Here is a 15211-nt window from a genome sequence, read left to right as displayed (position 1 = left end):
CCAAATTAATAGTCCTAAAATTCTGACCTGATTTGTGTCTCTGGGGAGAGGTGGAAAGTGGGGGAGGCAGTATAGTAGAGAGCTCCTCAGGAAGCCTGCTCACTCACTGCCAGCTGTTTGAGCCTGGGCAAGTCATTCTGAGCCTCAGTTTCCCTATCTTAGGGATAGTAATTGCACCTGCTTCACAGGATTGGCATGAAGTTACAAAGAGGCAATATGTGAAGTACTCTGCAAACATTTTATATTAATTATTATTATTATCAGTGAAGCAGAGAAAAGGAGTAGGTCCTGAGAAATGAGCAGATGGAGGAATGATCTAGGAGATCAGGGCACTCAAAGGGAAAAGGTCACTGCATACGAAGCCACAACACCTGTATTCTGGTTCTGATTGTGCAACTTACTAGCATTAAGTCTATGAAAAAGTCACTTAACATAGCTAAATCTCAGTTTCCTCAGCAGTAAAGGACTAATAATGCTAATACTGTCTATTCCACAGAGTTAAGAATCAAATAAAAGATATGAAGAGTTCTATATAAAACGTCATAAAATCAAAATGACTAATTGAGTGTAGATACCCAAACTAAATATGGTTAAGAGGAGGGTAACCAGCTGCTCTTGATTCAATTCATTTCAAAAAGTGGAGCTTACATTCTATAGTCTACATAAACCAGGGGTTCTCAAACTACGGCCCACCTGCCAGATGGGGCGGGCTGAGGACGTTTATGCAGCTCATCAGGTTATGGCAAATGGGCTGAAGGGCGGAGACAGAGTGTGAGTTTTTGCTTTTATTATAGTCCAGCCCTCCAACAGTCTGAGGGACAGTGAACTGGCCCCCTATTTAAAAAGTTTGAGGACTACTGACATAGACTGTGAGTGTGTGTTCCTGTGTGCAGGTAAATAAAGAATAATTACCAAATAAATGTAAAGTCCTTTAGGGAGAAAGAAGGCATAAGGAAATTTGCTTGAACTAAGTCTTAAAAGAAGTCAGACATGGCTCTTTTCAACAGCAAGGTGACTTAGGCCAGTTCCAATAGTCTTGTAAGGAGAGAATAAATTTGAGAGCTGTAGAAGAGGAAACGGCAACATATTTGACAAATTATTGGACATGGGGGGTTAGGAGTGAAGTGTGGAGGACAATATTAAGGCTGTGAACCTAGGCATCTGGAAGAATAGTAAGTAATGTTCTTGACAGAAAAAGGCAGATTCAAAAGAAAGATTGAGTTTGGGAGAAAATATAACAAGTTTGCTCTTGGAGATATTAAGTTTATCATGAGTATAGGCTATCCATTTTGGAATGTCTAATAGGCAGCTAAGGATCTGAGACCAGAGCTCAGGAGATAGTTTCAGGGTGAATATACAAATCTGAGAATCATCTACATAAAGATAATTAAACCTATGGGATTTGCTGAGGTCATCAAGTAAGACAGTGTCAAGAGAGAAAAGAGTCCAGGAGGATGAAGGCTTGGTTTTAATGCAATTAAAACTATTTGACAGGCAAAGGAGATATAAAACCAAAAATCAAACAGGCTCTACCATCAGGGAGAACAGGTTCTATCAATGGAATAAAATTTAAGTATATACCACAATGCCTTTACCAGACATTTAATAGGTTACAAATTTCTTTAATCTAGATTTTCCTTTTTTTGCACAAAACCAGCTTAAGAGATTTTGTAAAATGCTTTGCTATAAGCTTAGTGAACTATATCTACACAATTTTCCTTAACTACCAATTTAGTAAATCTGTTCAAAATAAAGGAAATAAGGTTAGACTAATATGATCTGTTCTTAATGAAGCTATAATGATTTTTTAATAATTGAATTCTAAATATAAATAAATAAGTGTAAGTACCTTCAGATCGTAGGCAAACGAGTGCTTTAAGCAACTATGTAAGACTAAAAGTTATCAATCTACATTGGTAGAGAAATTTTCCTCTTGTAGAAATTCCTTATACCAGTGACATCACAGATTTAATACCTGGTCTGTATCTTTTTTTTTTTTTTTTCCCCAGGCTGGGGTTAAGTGACTTGCCCAGGGTCACACAGCTAGGAAGCATTAAGTGTCTGAGACCAGATTTGAACTCGGGTTCTCCTGAATTCAAGGCTAGTGTTCTATCCACTGCGCCACCTAGCTGCCCCTGGTCTGTATCTTGAATGGCCGCTTCAATGTAATTTGAAATGAGTTTTCTAGTGAAGTACCCCAGAGCTCATGCTGACTAACATCTTTAGGGGGGATATAACACACCAAATAATAAGAATCAGGAACCAAAAAGATTGTAATAACCTAGAATTTCATAATGAAAATTAGTAAGGATAGATGGATGAATGACTGAATGAGTGAGTGAGTGAGTGAATGAGTGAGTAAATAGAAGTTTCGGAAAATCAGGAATAATGGGTCAAAGACAAATTTAAAATTGATTTAAAATTAATGTCTAGGAAAAAAAAAAAAAACAACAACAACATTCCAACAATTCAAACTATTCAAAAGTGTAACACTTAGTTGGGGAAGTAGAGGGAAGGTTTTTCTTTCCTGAAGGTTTTTAAGCAAAGACTGGATGAACCATTTTAGTGAAAATAATTTTTGAGTAAGGGCTAGACAAAATCACCTACAGAATTACTTTTAATTGAAATTCTTTAGACTTTCCTCTATATGATGACACTCTATACACTTGAAAAGTATGATCCTACTAAGTCTTCTTTCCTCTAGTAATAACCTTAGTTTCTCACATGGATTTTGAGGTCCTTTTATTACCCTGTTTCCACTACAATTTATCACTGTCTATCCAAATCAAATACCTTTAAAATGCTTTAGGACTATCAGCTTTTTATCCTAATTTCATTTTGGCTCATCTTTTTTTGAATGGATTTAGAGTCAGAATTGGGATTAGATTTAGAAGTTATATAAAGGATAAATTGCTTGGTGCCTGGCACACAAGTGCTTTAAAAGTGTTACTATCATATTTTATATACAACATTAATAATCTGTCATGATGCTCTATTCCATTAAGGTCCAGGAACCCAGTCGGGCCATTCCACATTTCCTACGCATTTGGGTGACTATCTTCAAAGAACTGGTTTTGCTTATGTGCATTTCCATTGTGTCCCAGGTACCATGTTGGGCTATATTCACACAGATACTGACATTCCTAGATAGGCACCCTTTCCAGTCATTTATCCTCCACAGGACTTGCCTTGCCTCTATCATACTCCAGGTACTCTCTCAGCCCACCTGTGGGTAAATAGGATTTTCAATGGGAAACCTACATCCCTCATTTCCCTCCCCTACCAAGTGCTTTCAGCTATCCAAGGTTGCCTGATGCTCAGGATAGCTCCATGCAAGGATGAACTCCTATGGACAATGATAATCACCTGAACTTGTTCCTCATTCAATGAGGAACACAATTCTACTCTAACATACCCTGCCTATCCCAGTAAATCTGAATTCCTGATTGCCATTTTTTTTAAAAGTCCTATGATCTCATCTCCCCTCTACTGCTTTCTGGTTCAATTTACCACCTGCTTTTCTCTCCTCCCAACTCAATTCTCAGTTTGTGCTCTCTAAAATGTGTGCTTCATAGGTAACAAATCAGAATTGATCTTAAACCTTTGACTTTCTTACTCCTTCCACCTTCTGGTACTCAGTGAGATCTGGATAGTGTCTGATGGCAGCTTCCCCAGAACTGGTTTGACTTTCACTTAAACTTCAGCTCACTGCTAAAGGTGGGAAAGTTGGTTTATGACTCATACCCCATTGCCATTGCCAGGGCTAGCCACTACCCCTGTATTTAAGTGATCTTTCCTTCTTTGAGACACCATCAATCCTTATTTATAATCCAGAAAGATTCTGGTATTCACTGTCTATACTCTCAGATCTTTCTCTTTCCTACCTAAAAGAATTCAGTGCCATGGTCAGTCAGTCATTGGTCCTCTCCAGCTGCTATCCTTAGACCCGATTTATCACACATATTAAAACTCCCTTAAATACCCCAACTTCCAAATTAGTCACATTATTCATTTACCATGACCTATTTTTCCACGTCATCTCAGCTATACAACAGAGACAGCCTTGATTGTCATCATACACAAATGTTCATGAACCATGAAATTCCTTTATCTAATCCTAATCTATTATCATTCCACCTTTCCCTCTCCTTGTAACTCCTTCATTCCCACTGTGACCTCTACCCTCACTGTTTCCCCGGTCAGACATGAATGGGTACACTCCCTCATTTCCCCACTTTGATCTACTGGCAAATCAGTTCAACTTTACACTGCCTTTTTTCTTTTAGAGTCTCTTGTTCCTTTATCCTATTGAAGACTTTGCCATGCCAACGTCCCACCTTACATTACACTCCACCACATGCTGACTTCACATCTGTTCACATATTGGTGAACAAAGGTGGGGGGAAAGTCATGATATTATATTAACTAGCTCTACTACAAGAAATCCTTTTAGATCTCCCTACCCTATTCACTCTCCCCTGTACCATAGCAGAATTGCCAAACTTTTCTATCTTTCTTTATATCTTTCATGGCTTTTCCCTGCTCCTCCGCCTTCCTTAGTTGAAGACCTTGCCTTCTACTTTGTAGAAAATATTAAGGCCATCAACAGAGAGCTTTTCAGCTCTTCCCATCTTACATTAATCAGATGCCTTTTCTCACTATCTCCTTTTCTCATTCTTATTTCATATGAAGTAATGACCCTTCTCTTTGCTAAGGCAAATCCCTCTACATGGACAAATGATTCTGTTCCATCCTTTTTTTTCTCCTCCAAAAGACTGCCCTCTTTATTATTCCCACAATCTTACTTACCTTTGATCTCTCTCTACCTAGTAGACACTTCCCAAATCTTTTCGAACCTTCCCCTATCTCTTAGCTCCTCAAAACATCCTCACTTGATTGATCCATCCCACAAGTTAATGTCTAATTCCTATCTGCTCTAGTTGCCTCTGTTTCCTTTTCTTTCACTCTTTTCTTACTTCTTGGCAGTCTGGCTTCCAACCTTATCATTCAACTTGAAACTATTCTCTTTAAATTTATTGATGACTGCTTAATTACCAAATCTAATGGTTTTTTCTCAATACTCATACTTTTTGCCCTCTCAACAGCCTTTGACACTATTATCATCCTCTTTTCTTTGATATTCTCTGTGATCACTTTCTTTATTTCCTTTGCAGGATCTTTATCCACATTATGCCCATAAATTATGATTAAGACTCCCAAGGCTTCACTTAGTAATCTCATCAGCTCCAACAGTTTCAATTATCATCCCTATATGTAATATTCTTCTCTAAAATGTAATATTCTCTGTTGAGGTTTCCTTGGGGTCTCTGGAGGCAGCCTTAGTTTCAGTTCAGTAATCACCACAAATGCAGCCAGGGGTTAAAGTCCAAATCCTTTATGGTTTCTTTCCAAGTCTTTGTCTCCTTTCCTGGAGACCTTCTCTCTCCTTGGTTTCCAGAGCTTGAGCTCCCGCCTGCCTTCCCTGGCTTCTGAATCTCCCAGACTGAATCCTGGTTGAGGCTCCTAGCTTATATATGCTCTCAGAAAGGTGTGAATCTTGTGGAACTAAGTACATGTACTGAACTAGAGAACTGTTAAGCACCCTGCTAAATTAGATAAATATTTTCTCTATAATTTCCATTGACTTAGTACCTGGTTTCAAGTTCTGGCCCATAACACCTACACATATGATTCTCAGATCTGTTTATTCAGTCCTAACATCTCTTGACCTCCAGTCTCCCATCTATAGATACCCACTGAACATCTTGAACTAGATGTTTCATAGATATGTCCAAAACCGAACTTGATGATGGTATCAGGATGAAAAAATTATATCAATAATATAGAAAAGTTCAGTTCCATGACATATGGTAGCTCTTATATTATTTGGCTTATTTATTAAGTAAAAAAGAATTATTTTAATATGTAGCTCAATGAAGCCAATTATATGTAGTTGTACTGCCTACCAAGTCTGTCATAATACTTTGCATTAGGTACAAATTTTTATCAAAAGAATGAATTCTAAACAGGGCTTGCTTCATTCAGCTTCTTAATTTTATTCCCAGAGAGTCTGAAAGTTACATAAATGAAGAAGCACAGCACATGTTATAAGTTTATCACTGACTCCCCTTTTAGAAAATCTGCTGAGTGGTCAACCTGTATACAAACAATAAGAGTGCAGGCCTGCTAAGGTTTATTCCTAATTCTCACCTCTGCTTCTACAAAGTGGAAAACAAGAATTACTAAAAAGGAAACTATTTTATTTGTAAGATTAGACCCTTAAAGGTTAAATGTCTGACATCTTATGGTTTTAGTTTAGTTTTTATGTGATTAAACTACCCACTACAGAATTTCATCAGTCACAATATACCCAATTAAGTTTCATGCCTCAGTAAGACAGTAAGAATAGATTAGACAATCTATTTCTGACTTGAAACAATTACACTAATCATATTGTTGCTTATCATATATATACATACATATATATGATTGTGTGTATATATGTGTATATTTCTACAAAAACACACACATATATATATATATATATACACATATATACACACATACACATATCTACATCTATAGATAGATATAGATACAGATATCTATATTAGATATACATTTTGGTCACAGAAACAAAATGATATTTAACTATTCTGGATTTAGACCATTTTAGAAATATTTACATCACTTGCCAGAAGTATCCAAATTGCTTCACTTATTTGGCAGTTTTTTTGTTTTGTTTTGTTTTGTTTTTCCCTGAGGCTGGGGTTAAGTGACTTGCCCAGAGTCACACAGCTAGGAAGTGTTAAGTGTGTGAGACCAGATTTGAACTCGGGTCTTCCTGAATTCAGGGCTTGTGCTCTATCCACTGCACCACCTAGCTGCCCCCTATTTGGCAGTTTTAATGGAAGAAAACAAAAAGTTTAGGGTCAGATGGGATCATATTAGAAGGGATCATATCATCTGGCCCAATGCTCTTATTTTATAGATGAGACAAATGAGTTAGAATACAAAGATTATTCAAAGACAAAGATTATACAACAAATCAATGGTAAAGCTGAGAGAGGAATAAAGTTTTCTGACTCCCAGAAATCCCAGTGGGAATACCTGGACAACATTTTTCCCACTTAAATGAATTTTCCAGATAACAGAAAAATTGTACTGTTAAATGTTCTTTTCTTTTGCAATTTTTGATGGAAATATTTCTAAAATTTATTACACATTTCTATTTTCTTAGAACATACCTTTTTTTCTTAATGATTGCAAATTATTATGTTAAGCAATATTCATAAACTGAATGAAGCATTACAGATCATTTAGCTTAAACTTATATTTAGGAAAGCAAGACCAGGAGACAAAATTTAATACTGTTTTAACCCAATGGTGTCCTGAAGGGCCATTAAGACACTGGTCTTTGTCGTTCTGCTAAATGTATTTAGACTTATTTCCTTGTATAGTTCTCTGTTTTATTTTTCTGATATTTTCATTTTTTTGCTGCCAGCTGTCAGTTTTTGCTACTCTTGGTGTGTGTTATTTTATTTTACATATACTTGTCTGGACAAAAGTCTAAGAGTGATTTGGCTCCTTTTACAGCACCAGAAATATGTATTTTATGATGGCTAATTGCATAGATCTTTTTGTATATATTTTAGGTTTGTAGTTTAATTCTGAATGACTGAAGTTGTCCAAAATCTCTCAATAAGATAAGTAGGCTATTATTATACTTACAACAAATATAAATATATCAGTGTTTTATCATGGCCATTCATTTCATTTTCAAAATAAAACTTTAACTAGTTTTCTGCAAATTTTGTTGTTGAAATATAAATAACTCAGTTCCAATGGAAAGGATACAGATATATAGACTTTAGATTTCATATCTTATTGATTCTAAAGTTATTATTAAAATTTTTTTGGGGGTGGTGGTGATGGTGAGGAGGGAAGCCTTCTCCATACCGTGATTTTTATTTTTGAAGTTGAAAAGTCAACATTTTATCCTAGCATTCTTTCTGTAATTCAATGGAAATTGATTCTTCTTGATCTAAATAAACATTTAACTTTAACAATCCTTCAAAAACACACTCTTGTATGCATGCATGTGTACACACACACACACACACACACACACACACACACAGAGAGGTTTGTTTTATTATATTGTTTTCTGTTTTAAGTAGGATGATATTAGCAAAGGTAGAAGGGAAGAAAAATATTCTTTCAATGATTAAAACATTAGAAATGAGAAGAGATAAATCACTAAAGAAGTGATGAAATAATGTACCTCTGTAACAGAGCAAGCAAGATAATCTTTTGAAAATAACCTTTCAAAAGTAGGAAAAAATCTTTCAAAGCTCCAAATTTTTGTCCTAAACTGAGGAACAAATACTATAACTGCCACTGTACTAAATTTTTTTTAAGTTGTGAAAATATTAAATATAAACAGGTGTTCCAATCATAGTTTATAATGTCTCTGGGGAGCAAAAAGAAATGGTGCTCTTTGGGAAACATATCGATGATTCCTAACTAAAACAATACCAGTTTTACTGTGAAAATTCATTAACAAGGACTGGGTTATTTTAGTACTAATATTAATATCTCAATTTACATAGGGCATTAGTGTTTATAGAAGTACTTCCTCCACATCCCTCTGAGACAAGCAATGCACATATTGTTATTCCTATTATTCAGATGAAGAAAACTTGGTTTTAAAGGGCTAATCAATGTCCCCAGTCAGAATTCAAATTCAGGTTGCCTGACTCCATTTCTATCATACTATGTTGTCTCTCAACTTATATGTAAAAATCTGTGCCATTAACTTGGCAACACTGAAAATGATCCCAATCTCTTAAATATTCTTTTATTAGCAATAATAGCAACAAAATATCACTACTGACTCAAATAAATAATTGATTTTATTTCTGAATGCTAAAAATTTCTATTTTGCAACATCGCTACTTATCTGTCTGTCTATATGGTAGGAAAACAATAAACTGGATTGAAATGATGTGCTCTATGGATTATGCTACTAGGTCCCAGGTGCCTTCTCACTCTGGAACTTCCCTTAGTGTCTGTGGTCTTCTCATGCCAAAACATCCCTTCATCCTTAAGGTTCTCCTCTGTTCCTCCTGGAACTGTATTTTGAGAAGTTCCTGTCTAGCTGTCCTTCATTCCTCTCCTGGTTCTGATTCTGATTTTCTGAACTTTACCCCCAAGAATATCCCCCTGTTGGGGGAAACTCTCTTCTGTTTATACCCACTTTCCAGCTCCCTTTTATGTGTAGTCTTTTCTCATTAATATGTAAACTCCTAGAAGGTTAGGATTTGTTTGCATTTCTATCCCTAGAGCTTAACACAAGTGATAAATGTGTTTATTGACTGACTGACAGATTGGTATACTTCTGGCCCAGAAACAGGAAGACAACTGGTTTTTAAAGTTCAGGCCAATACCTAAAAATCAATGAGTTTAAATTTTCACCTAAAAATTCTCCTTAACCTAGCTTCTTTTTTTGTAGCATACACAAAAAACTCTAGTGTAAGATATTTACTTAATATTGAATCTGTCATAATAACTCATTTCTATATAGTATTTTTATAAGAACTTTCCTCACAACAACCCTGTGATGTTTATGATATAAGAATTTTTATCCCCATTTTGTAGATGAGGAAATTACAGTTCAGAGAATTCCAGTGACTTGCCTAAGAATCATTCATCTGGTAAATGTCAGACTTAAAATTTGAACCCAAGTTTCCAGGTCCATTATATCACACTGCTTCTAATCAATTCAGTTAGTTATTTTCTCTGTAGGCATTCCTCCAGAACTTCATAATGGACAAAAAGTTGTTTATAACATTAAAAAATGGCTTAAGCAAAACAAATAACAAAGACTCAGAGAATTCTGCTTTCAAATCTCAATTCTATCCCAATTTGCCACATGGCTTTGACATCTTCACTGTGTCTATTCTAGTTCTGTGAGTTTCATCAATCTTCTCAGTTGTAGTAGGCAATGTCTAATTAAAATAATAAAACATCAATATACAAAGAAAAAATAAGTAGGAAAAAACCTAATATCACTTGTAGTGCTTCTGACATGTTATAAGTTAAACAATGTTCCTTTAAACATAAAAATTGCATGCAAAGGTAAGTTAGGTATAATAAAGTTAATTTCTTAAGTTGATAACCTTAATACTAGAATTTAAAAGGGGATTATTATACTTTAATGATTTGAGAACATAGGTTGTATTCCTTGTCTCCAAAAATGGAAACAAGCAAAAATAAAGTTGTCTCCTTAAGAAAGGTAGTAAGGACTTACTGGTACTTTGAATGGTGAAGTATTTGCAGCATCCATGGAGTTGGGTTTCTCTGATGTGCTGGTCCCTGAGATGCTCCGTCTTCGTGGGGACCTTTCTGCTGGCACTTCTGAAAAGAGCCAAAGTGAAGAAATTATCAGGACTTCTTTCCTTTGATAAAAGTATAAAATATTTTTCTCACAAATGCTTAAAAACTACATTCTGTGTATATATATATATAATTTGTACACTGCTTATACTATCAAGATTCTTGGTCAGATTAAAATTAGGCCAAAATTAGGGATATGGCTTATCATAATATAAATAAATCTATAACAAAATGTCGATAAATAGTTCTACTAAACACATAACCTACATCTCTCAATGTATCTGTATGCTCTATCTATTTAGCAATGTAGAAGTTAAATTAATCAAATGGAACTGCTGATAGCATGAAAAAAAAATTCAGTCCAGTGTGAATATGATTTGGTGATATTTTGCAGAAAGGTCAAAGTTCAGTACATGCACATAAAATGATTCACAAGAGTGTAAATCAAAAGACAAGAAGGCTGAAAGCAGCAGCTTGGGTAAAATCACATATATGCCTATGCAGATATAAAAATAGATCAGTTTCTCCTGGTTCTCTCAATATGACCTTACTTAAGATCTCTGACTATGATGTCCTAAATCTATGTAAATTGACTTAATAAGCTCCAATTTTTGCAGAAGATATGTTATCAAATTTAATTCAACTATAATATGCTAAGATGTACTATAATGTACTATTTTTAGATTTTTTTTTTTTTTGGTAATCATATCTATGCACATATATACACACACCCAAGAGAGATATACTTATTTATACCTTTATCACAACTGCTTCCCATCTCCAGTTCAACTGACAGACTTAAAGGAATCCAGCTTCTCAGATAACATTAGACTTTCTCAACATGGATAAGAAAAAAAAAATCACATCCTAAAAACATTGTCCTGTGTTATCTTCTGGATCTTAAAAAAAGGGAGTAAATTCTTATTCCGGAGGCTGACATTTTGACTCCTGCTGTTCTCCCTTTAAAAGACAGATGCAGCTTAAACTTCCATTTCTGGCCTCCTGGCCCTTGGGATCCGTGCTACTTCCACTTAAGAGAAAGCCGGTTTTTCCTCTTGCTCCCTCTCTCTTTTCTTGCTCTTCCCCCTCCCTTTCTACAGCTTGCAGAGAACGCCGCGAGAAGAAACACACAGGACTGCAGCTATTCAATCAATCGTTCCAACTGCATATCCTCATTAGTTACTTTCAGGCTATTAAGATACCCAACTGCCAATGCTTCCTCAATTACAGAAAATTTCATTATATTATCCTGATCTGCAACAAATATTTACTGAAATTTATGACCAGTTGGTGCCAAGAAAACATCATTTTATACTGACACTGTAATGCACATAAATCAACACTCCTCCAACCTCACCCCTCTTCTTATTTCCCCCCTCTCCCATTTCCCCCATCTACCCCTTGGGAACGTTTGACCAGTAACTTCTGGCATATTGAACACTGATTTCTCCAGTATTATAAAATCTCTTCTCTAAACTATATTAAAACTCAGCTGAAGCCAAAATGCCAGAGACCCAATTTACGAGCATAATAGATACCCACAGAATGATTAAATTCCACAGTATTATAAAATTATGATCAACTGCTAGTCTTCCAACTTGCCATAGACTAACCATCAGCCATTAAATAAGAATTAATACAATGATCTATTTTCAAAATTCAAGAGTATATAGATTACTAGCAAGCTCTGAAAAACAGCAGTATAATTATTGAAAATTTGTGGACATGCTGCAAAACACTAGATATAAACTAATCAGCTTGTCAAAGCATACTCAGTAAACTAATCAGCTTGTCAAAGCATACTCAGTAAAATGAATCTCAGACTTCAGGACCATGACTCAGCCCACCACCTTGAGCGCTTAGTATAAGCCAAATCAAGATATTAGAGGTAGATTATAAAATATATATATATATATATATATAATAAAAAAAAAAAAAAAAAGATATTAGAGGTAGAAGAGTCAGGGATGGGGAAATCTCACAGAACTGATGCTTCCTGTAATAACTGCCTGAAATGGTAGGTGATATTTGGACACAAATCATACTTAGTAGAAATCAAATGCTAAGCTGCTCTCTTGAGCATTCCTGGGATAAAGTGAAGTTTCACTTCATTAGACTTATCTTTACACACACACACACACACACACACACACACACACACACACACACACACACACAAAAGAAAAAAAACAACTGCTTTTAACAAAAAGAAAAAATGATATAGTACACATTCTTTAAAAAAAAAAGTCATTTTTTCTAAGTAAATGATAACAAGAATAACTCAATTCCATTTTTTCTAGTTGTACTTTTCCGCAACAGCAACATATACAAGAAAACATTAACTGTATTTGCATCAAGATATTAACTATTTAAAATCACCCTGACTAAATAAGAATTTCTATTTCAAAGTCCAAAAAAGCAGGAAGTTGAGCATTTCCAACTTTCCAGAGTAGTGGTAGTTCAATGTCATGAAACAGTCACAATTGTCTTAAACTATAGATTTTAGTTTGGATTTCAAGGGAGAAGAGAAGCTAGATTATTCTGTAATTTTTAACAATTCTAGCTAAATTGGGTGAAGAGGGAAAATTGGTTAAACTTATACAAAGGATACTAAGAAAGAAGTCCACATTATTTTTCTTTCCTTGCCCCAAGAGTTAACATGACAACTTATCTTGAGTAGCCAGCAGGAGATCTCCTCCAATCTTTGAAACACTTAAAAGTTTCTTCATTTTTTCAGAAGATACAAACTAGACAATAGAAAGTCTTCAGAGAAGCATTCACTCTTTAAGAATAAGCAACATCCACTTTGAAATGAAGTAGATAGAGCAGCATCAGCAAGAACACATTAGCAACCTGCTGGATCAGTCACGGACTAAAGTACAGGGTTGCATATTAAATTGGCCCAGCTACCTTTAACTTCAAATCCACAAGCAGAAAGGAAAGCTGCTGCTATGCTCTTAAAGCTGTGTTTTTGCTGAGTCGGAAAGAAAATCTATACCATCTCCACTAGACCAAAATTAGATAGTTGCCTTGTCTCGCCTCCCTCATGCTCTATACTACCATTGCATTATTTTCACCTGCTGTAAAATCAATGTACCTTTCATAGTCACAGTATTAAATTACAGTAATTTTGTGCATACTTCACTTTCAGATGCTGAGGCAATAAACAAATAATATTGTCTCAGTGGATATATAAAAGTCCGAAACTTCTTCTACTCAACCGGGGGGGGGGGGGTATTATGTGTCTGTGTGTATGTATATTTACACAAACACACATGCATATGTATTTTTATATATGCACACACACATATATTTTCTCCTTTCCCCATCTTTGCACTTAAATGGAAAAAAAGGCAAGTGGCCTGAGGGGAACAGTTTGAACTCATGTCTTCATTTTTTTCAGTACAAAATGCAAACCAGATAAGGTGATAACTTACAGAAATGTTAGAAAAATGTAAACACCCCTCTAAGTAGGATAACGTATTGTACAGAACAGAGAATGGGAAACAGAATACAGAAACTAAAAGAACTAGATTCTTTGCCTCACTCTTCCACCAACTCCTTTTCTTCACTGGTTTTTCCTACTTAAAGTGGTATACCAAGAGATTATACCTGTGAAACAATAAGAGCTTTCTGGAAGAAAGTAGCCCTCTATATCCCAAGTGTATTACTAAAATGGGATTTCTTCAACATGCACATTCATCTTCTACTTCTTAGAAGTTGGATATCAGTGTTATCAAGCTTTTTCTTTGACAACTGTCATAGAAAGAAAAGGACAAATGGACAATTACTGGGACAATGACAGTAATAGTGGAAGATATGTCCATATACCACACAAATGCCAGCCTTTCCCTCAGAATCCAATTCTATGCTCATGATTTTCATTCCATTCAATCGTGAAACAAACAAAAAAAGATTTCTAAATTTTTTTAAAGAAAATATTCTTTAGTTGGTAATGCTGGCTTTGTGATTTTTATTCTCTCCTTGCAGAACACTATGGAATTTTTTTTTTTTAAATGGGAATTAATCTGAGAGAAGTGAAGCACACAAAAGAACTTACAAATGCAATGAATGGGAGGTGAGACAGGGAGGGAAGTTAAAATTTTGCTCCTGCCCTTGATACTATCTTGTTTAGAACAACAAAGAGCATAAATTCTTTGAAAATAAGGACTGTTGATATATATATATATAATATACATATGTATTCCCACTGTCTAGCACATTTGGCAAATCGGAGCTTGATAAATATTTGCTGATTGATGTTTAGGTGTTTTAGCACCAGCAGATAGAGGGCTCTAGATACCTCACAGGTAGACTTTATTCTCTAAGAATTGCATTTCCATTTGCTTATAGTATTAAGAAAGTATAATGTTGTTTATTCCTCTTTCCCTGCACAAATTCGAGTATTCAGAATGTCTAGATTTGCCTACTAGCTTGCCTACTAGCTTAAGTATAATCTTCAAACTGCCACTGCCTTGGCTACAAATTTGAGTCCTTCAATTTTTGTAAAGTTATGTGGAATGCTCTTTTCTTCTGAACCTCTTCAATGTTAAGTCCAGAAGAAGCACCTCTAGTTGCTCCTCCCCTTGGAAACTATCTTCCCTGGGTACGCTTCCTGGCATGTTCCTTGCACTCTGGTATAGCTTAATAATGATGCAGTTGCAGACTTTCTCTAATTCTTTCTGGTGATGCTCAAATTTTTCCTCCTCAGCAGTCTGCTTCTTATCCAGCCAGTTGATTATTTCATTACATTTGTCAAAGGTCTTCTGTTTGTCTTTATCACCAATTCTATCTTGCAGTTTCTCATCCTCTA

The 15211-nt window shown here is 35.3% G+C and overlaps 1 protein-coding gene across 9 annotated transcripts in view; it reads right to left on the bottom strand.

Moving 5' to 3' along the window:
• Positions 1–15211, bottom strand: part of RASAL2 (RAS protein activator like 2) — a 320395-nt gene that overhangs the window by 66915 nt on the left and 238269 nt on the right. For 8 of the 9 annotated variants that reach the window (XM_074308462.1, XM_074308456.1, XM_074308463.1 and 5 more), the window contains one exon: positions 10313–10419. In XM_074308462.1, coding sequence (XP_074164563.1) covers positions 10313–10419 — 107 coding nt within the window. Of the gene's footprint in view, positions 1–10312; positions 10420–11154; positions 11234–15211 lie in introns of all 9 variants that reach the window. The other variant, XM_074308460.1, reaches the window with a different exon arrangement.

The sequence above is a fragment of the Sminthopsis crassicaudata genome, chromosome 4 (assembly GCF_048593235.1).
Source record: "Sminthopsis crassicaudata isolate SCR6 chromosome 4, ASM4859323v1, whole genome shotgun sequence".
In the NCBI taxonomy this organism is placed as follows: Eukaryota; Metazoa; Chordata; class Mammalia; order Dasyuromorphia; family Dasyuridae; genus Sminthopsis; species Sminthopsis crassicaudata.
The sequence above is the reverse complement of the archived record's forward strand: the minus strand, read 5'-3'. Positions and strand labels throughout refer to the sequence as shown.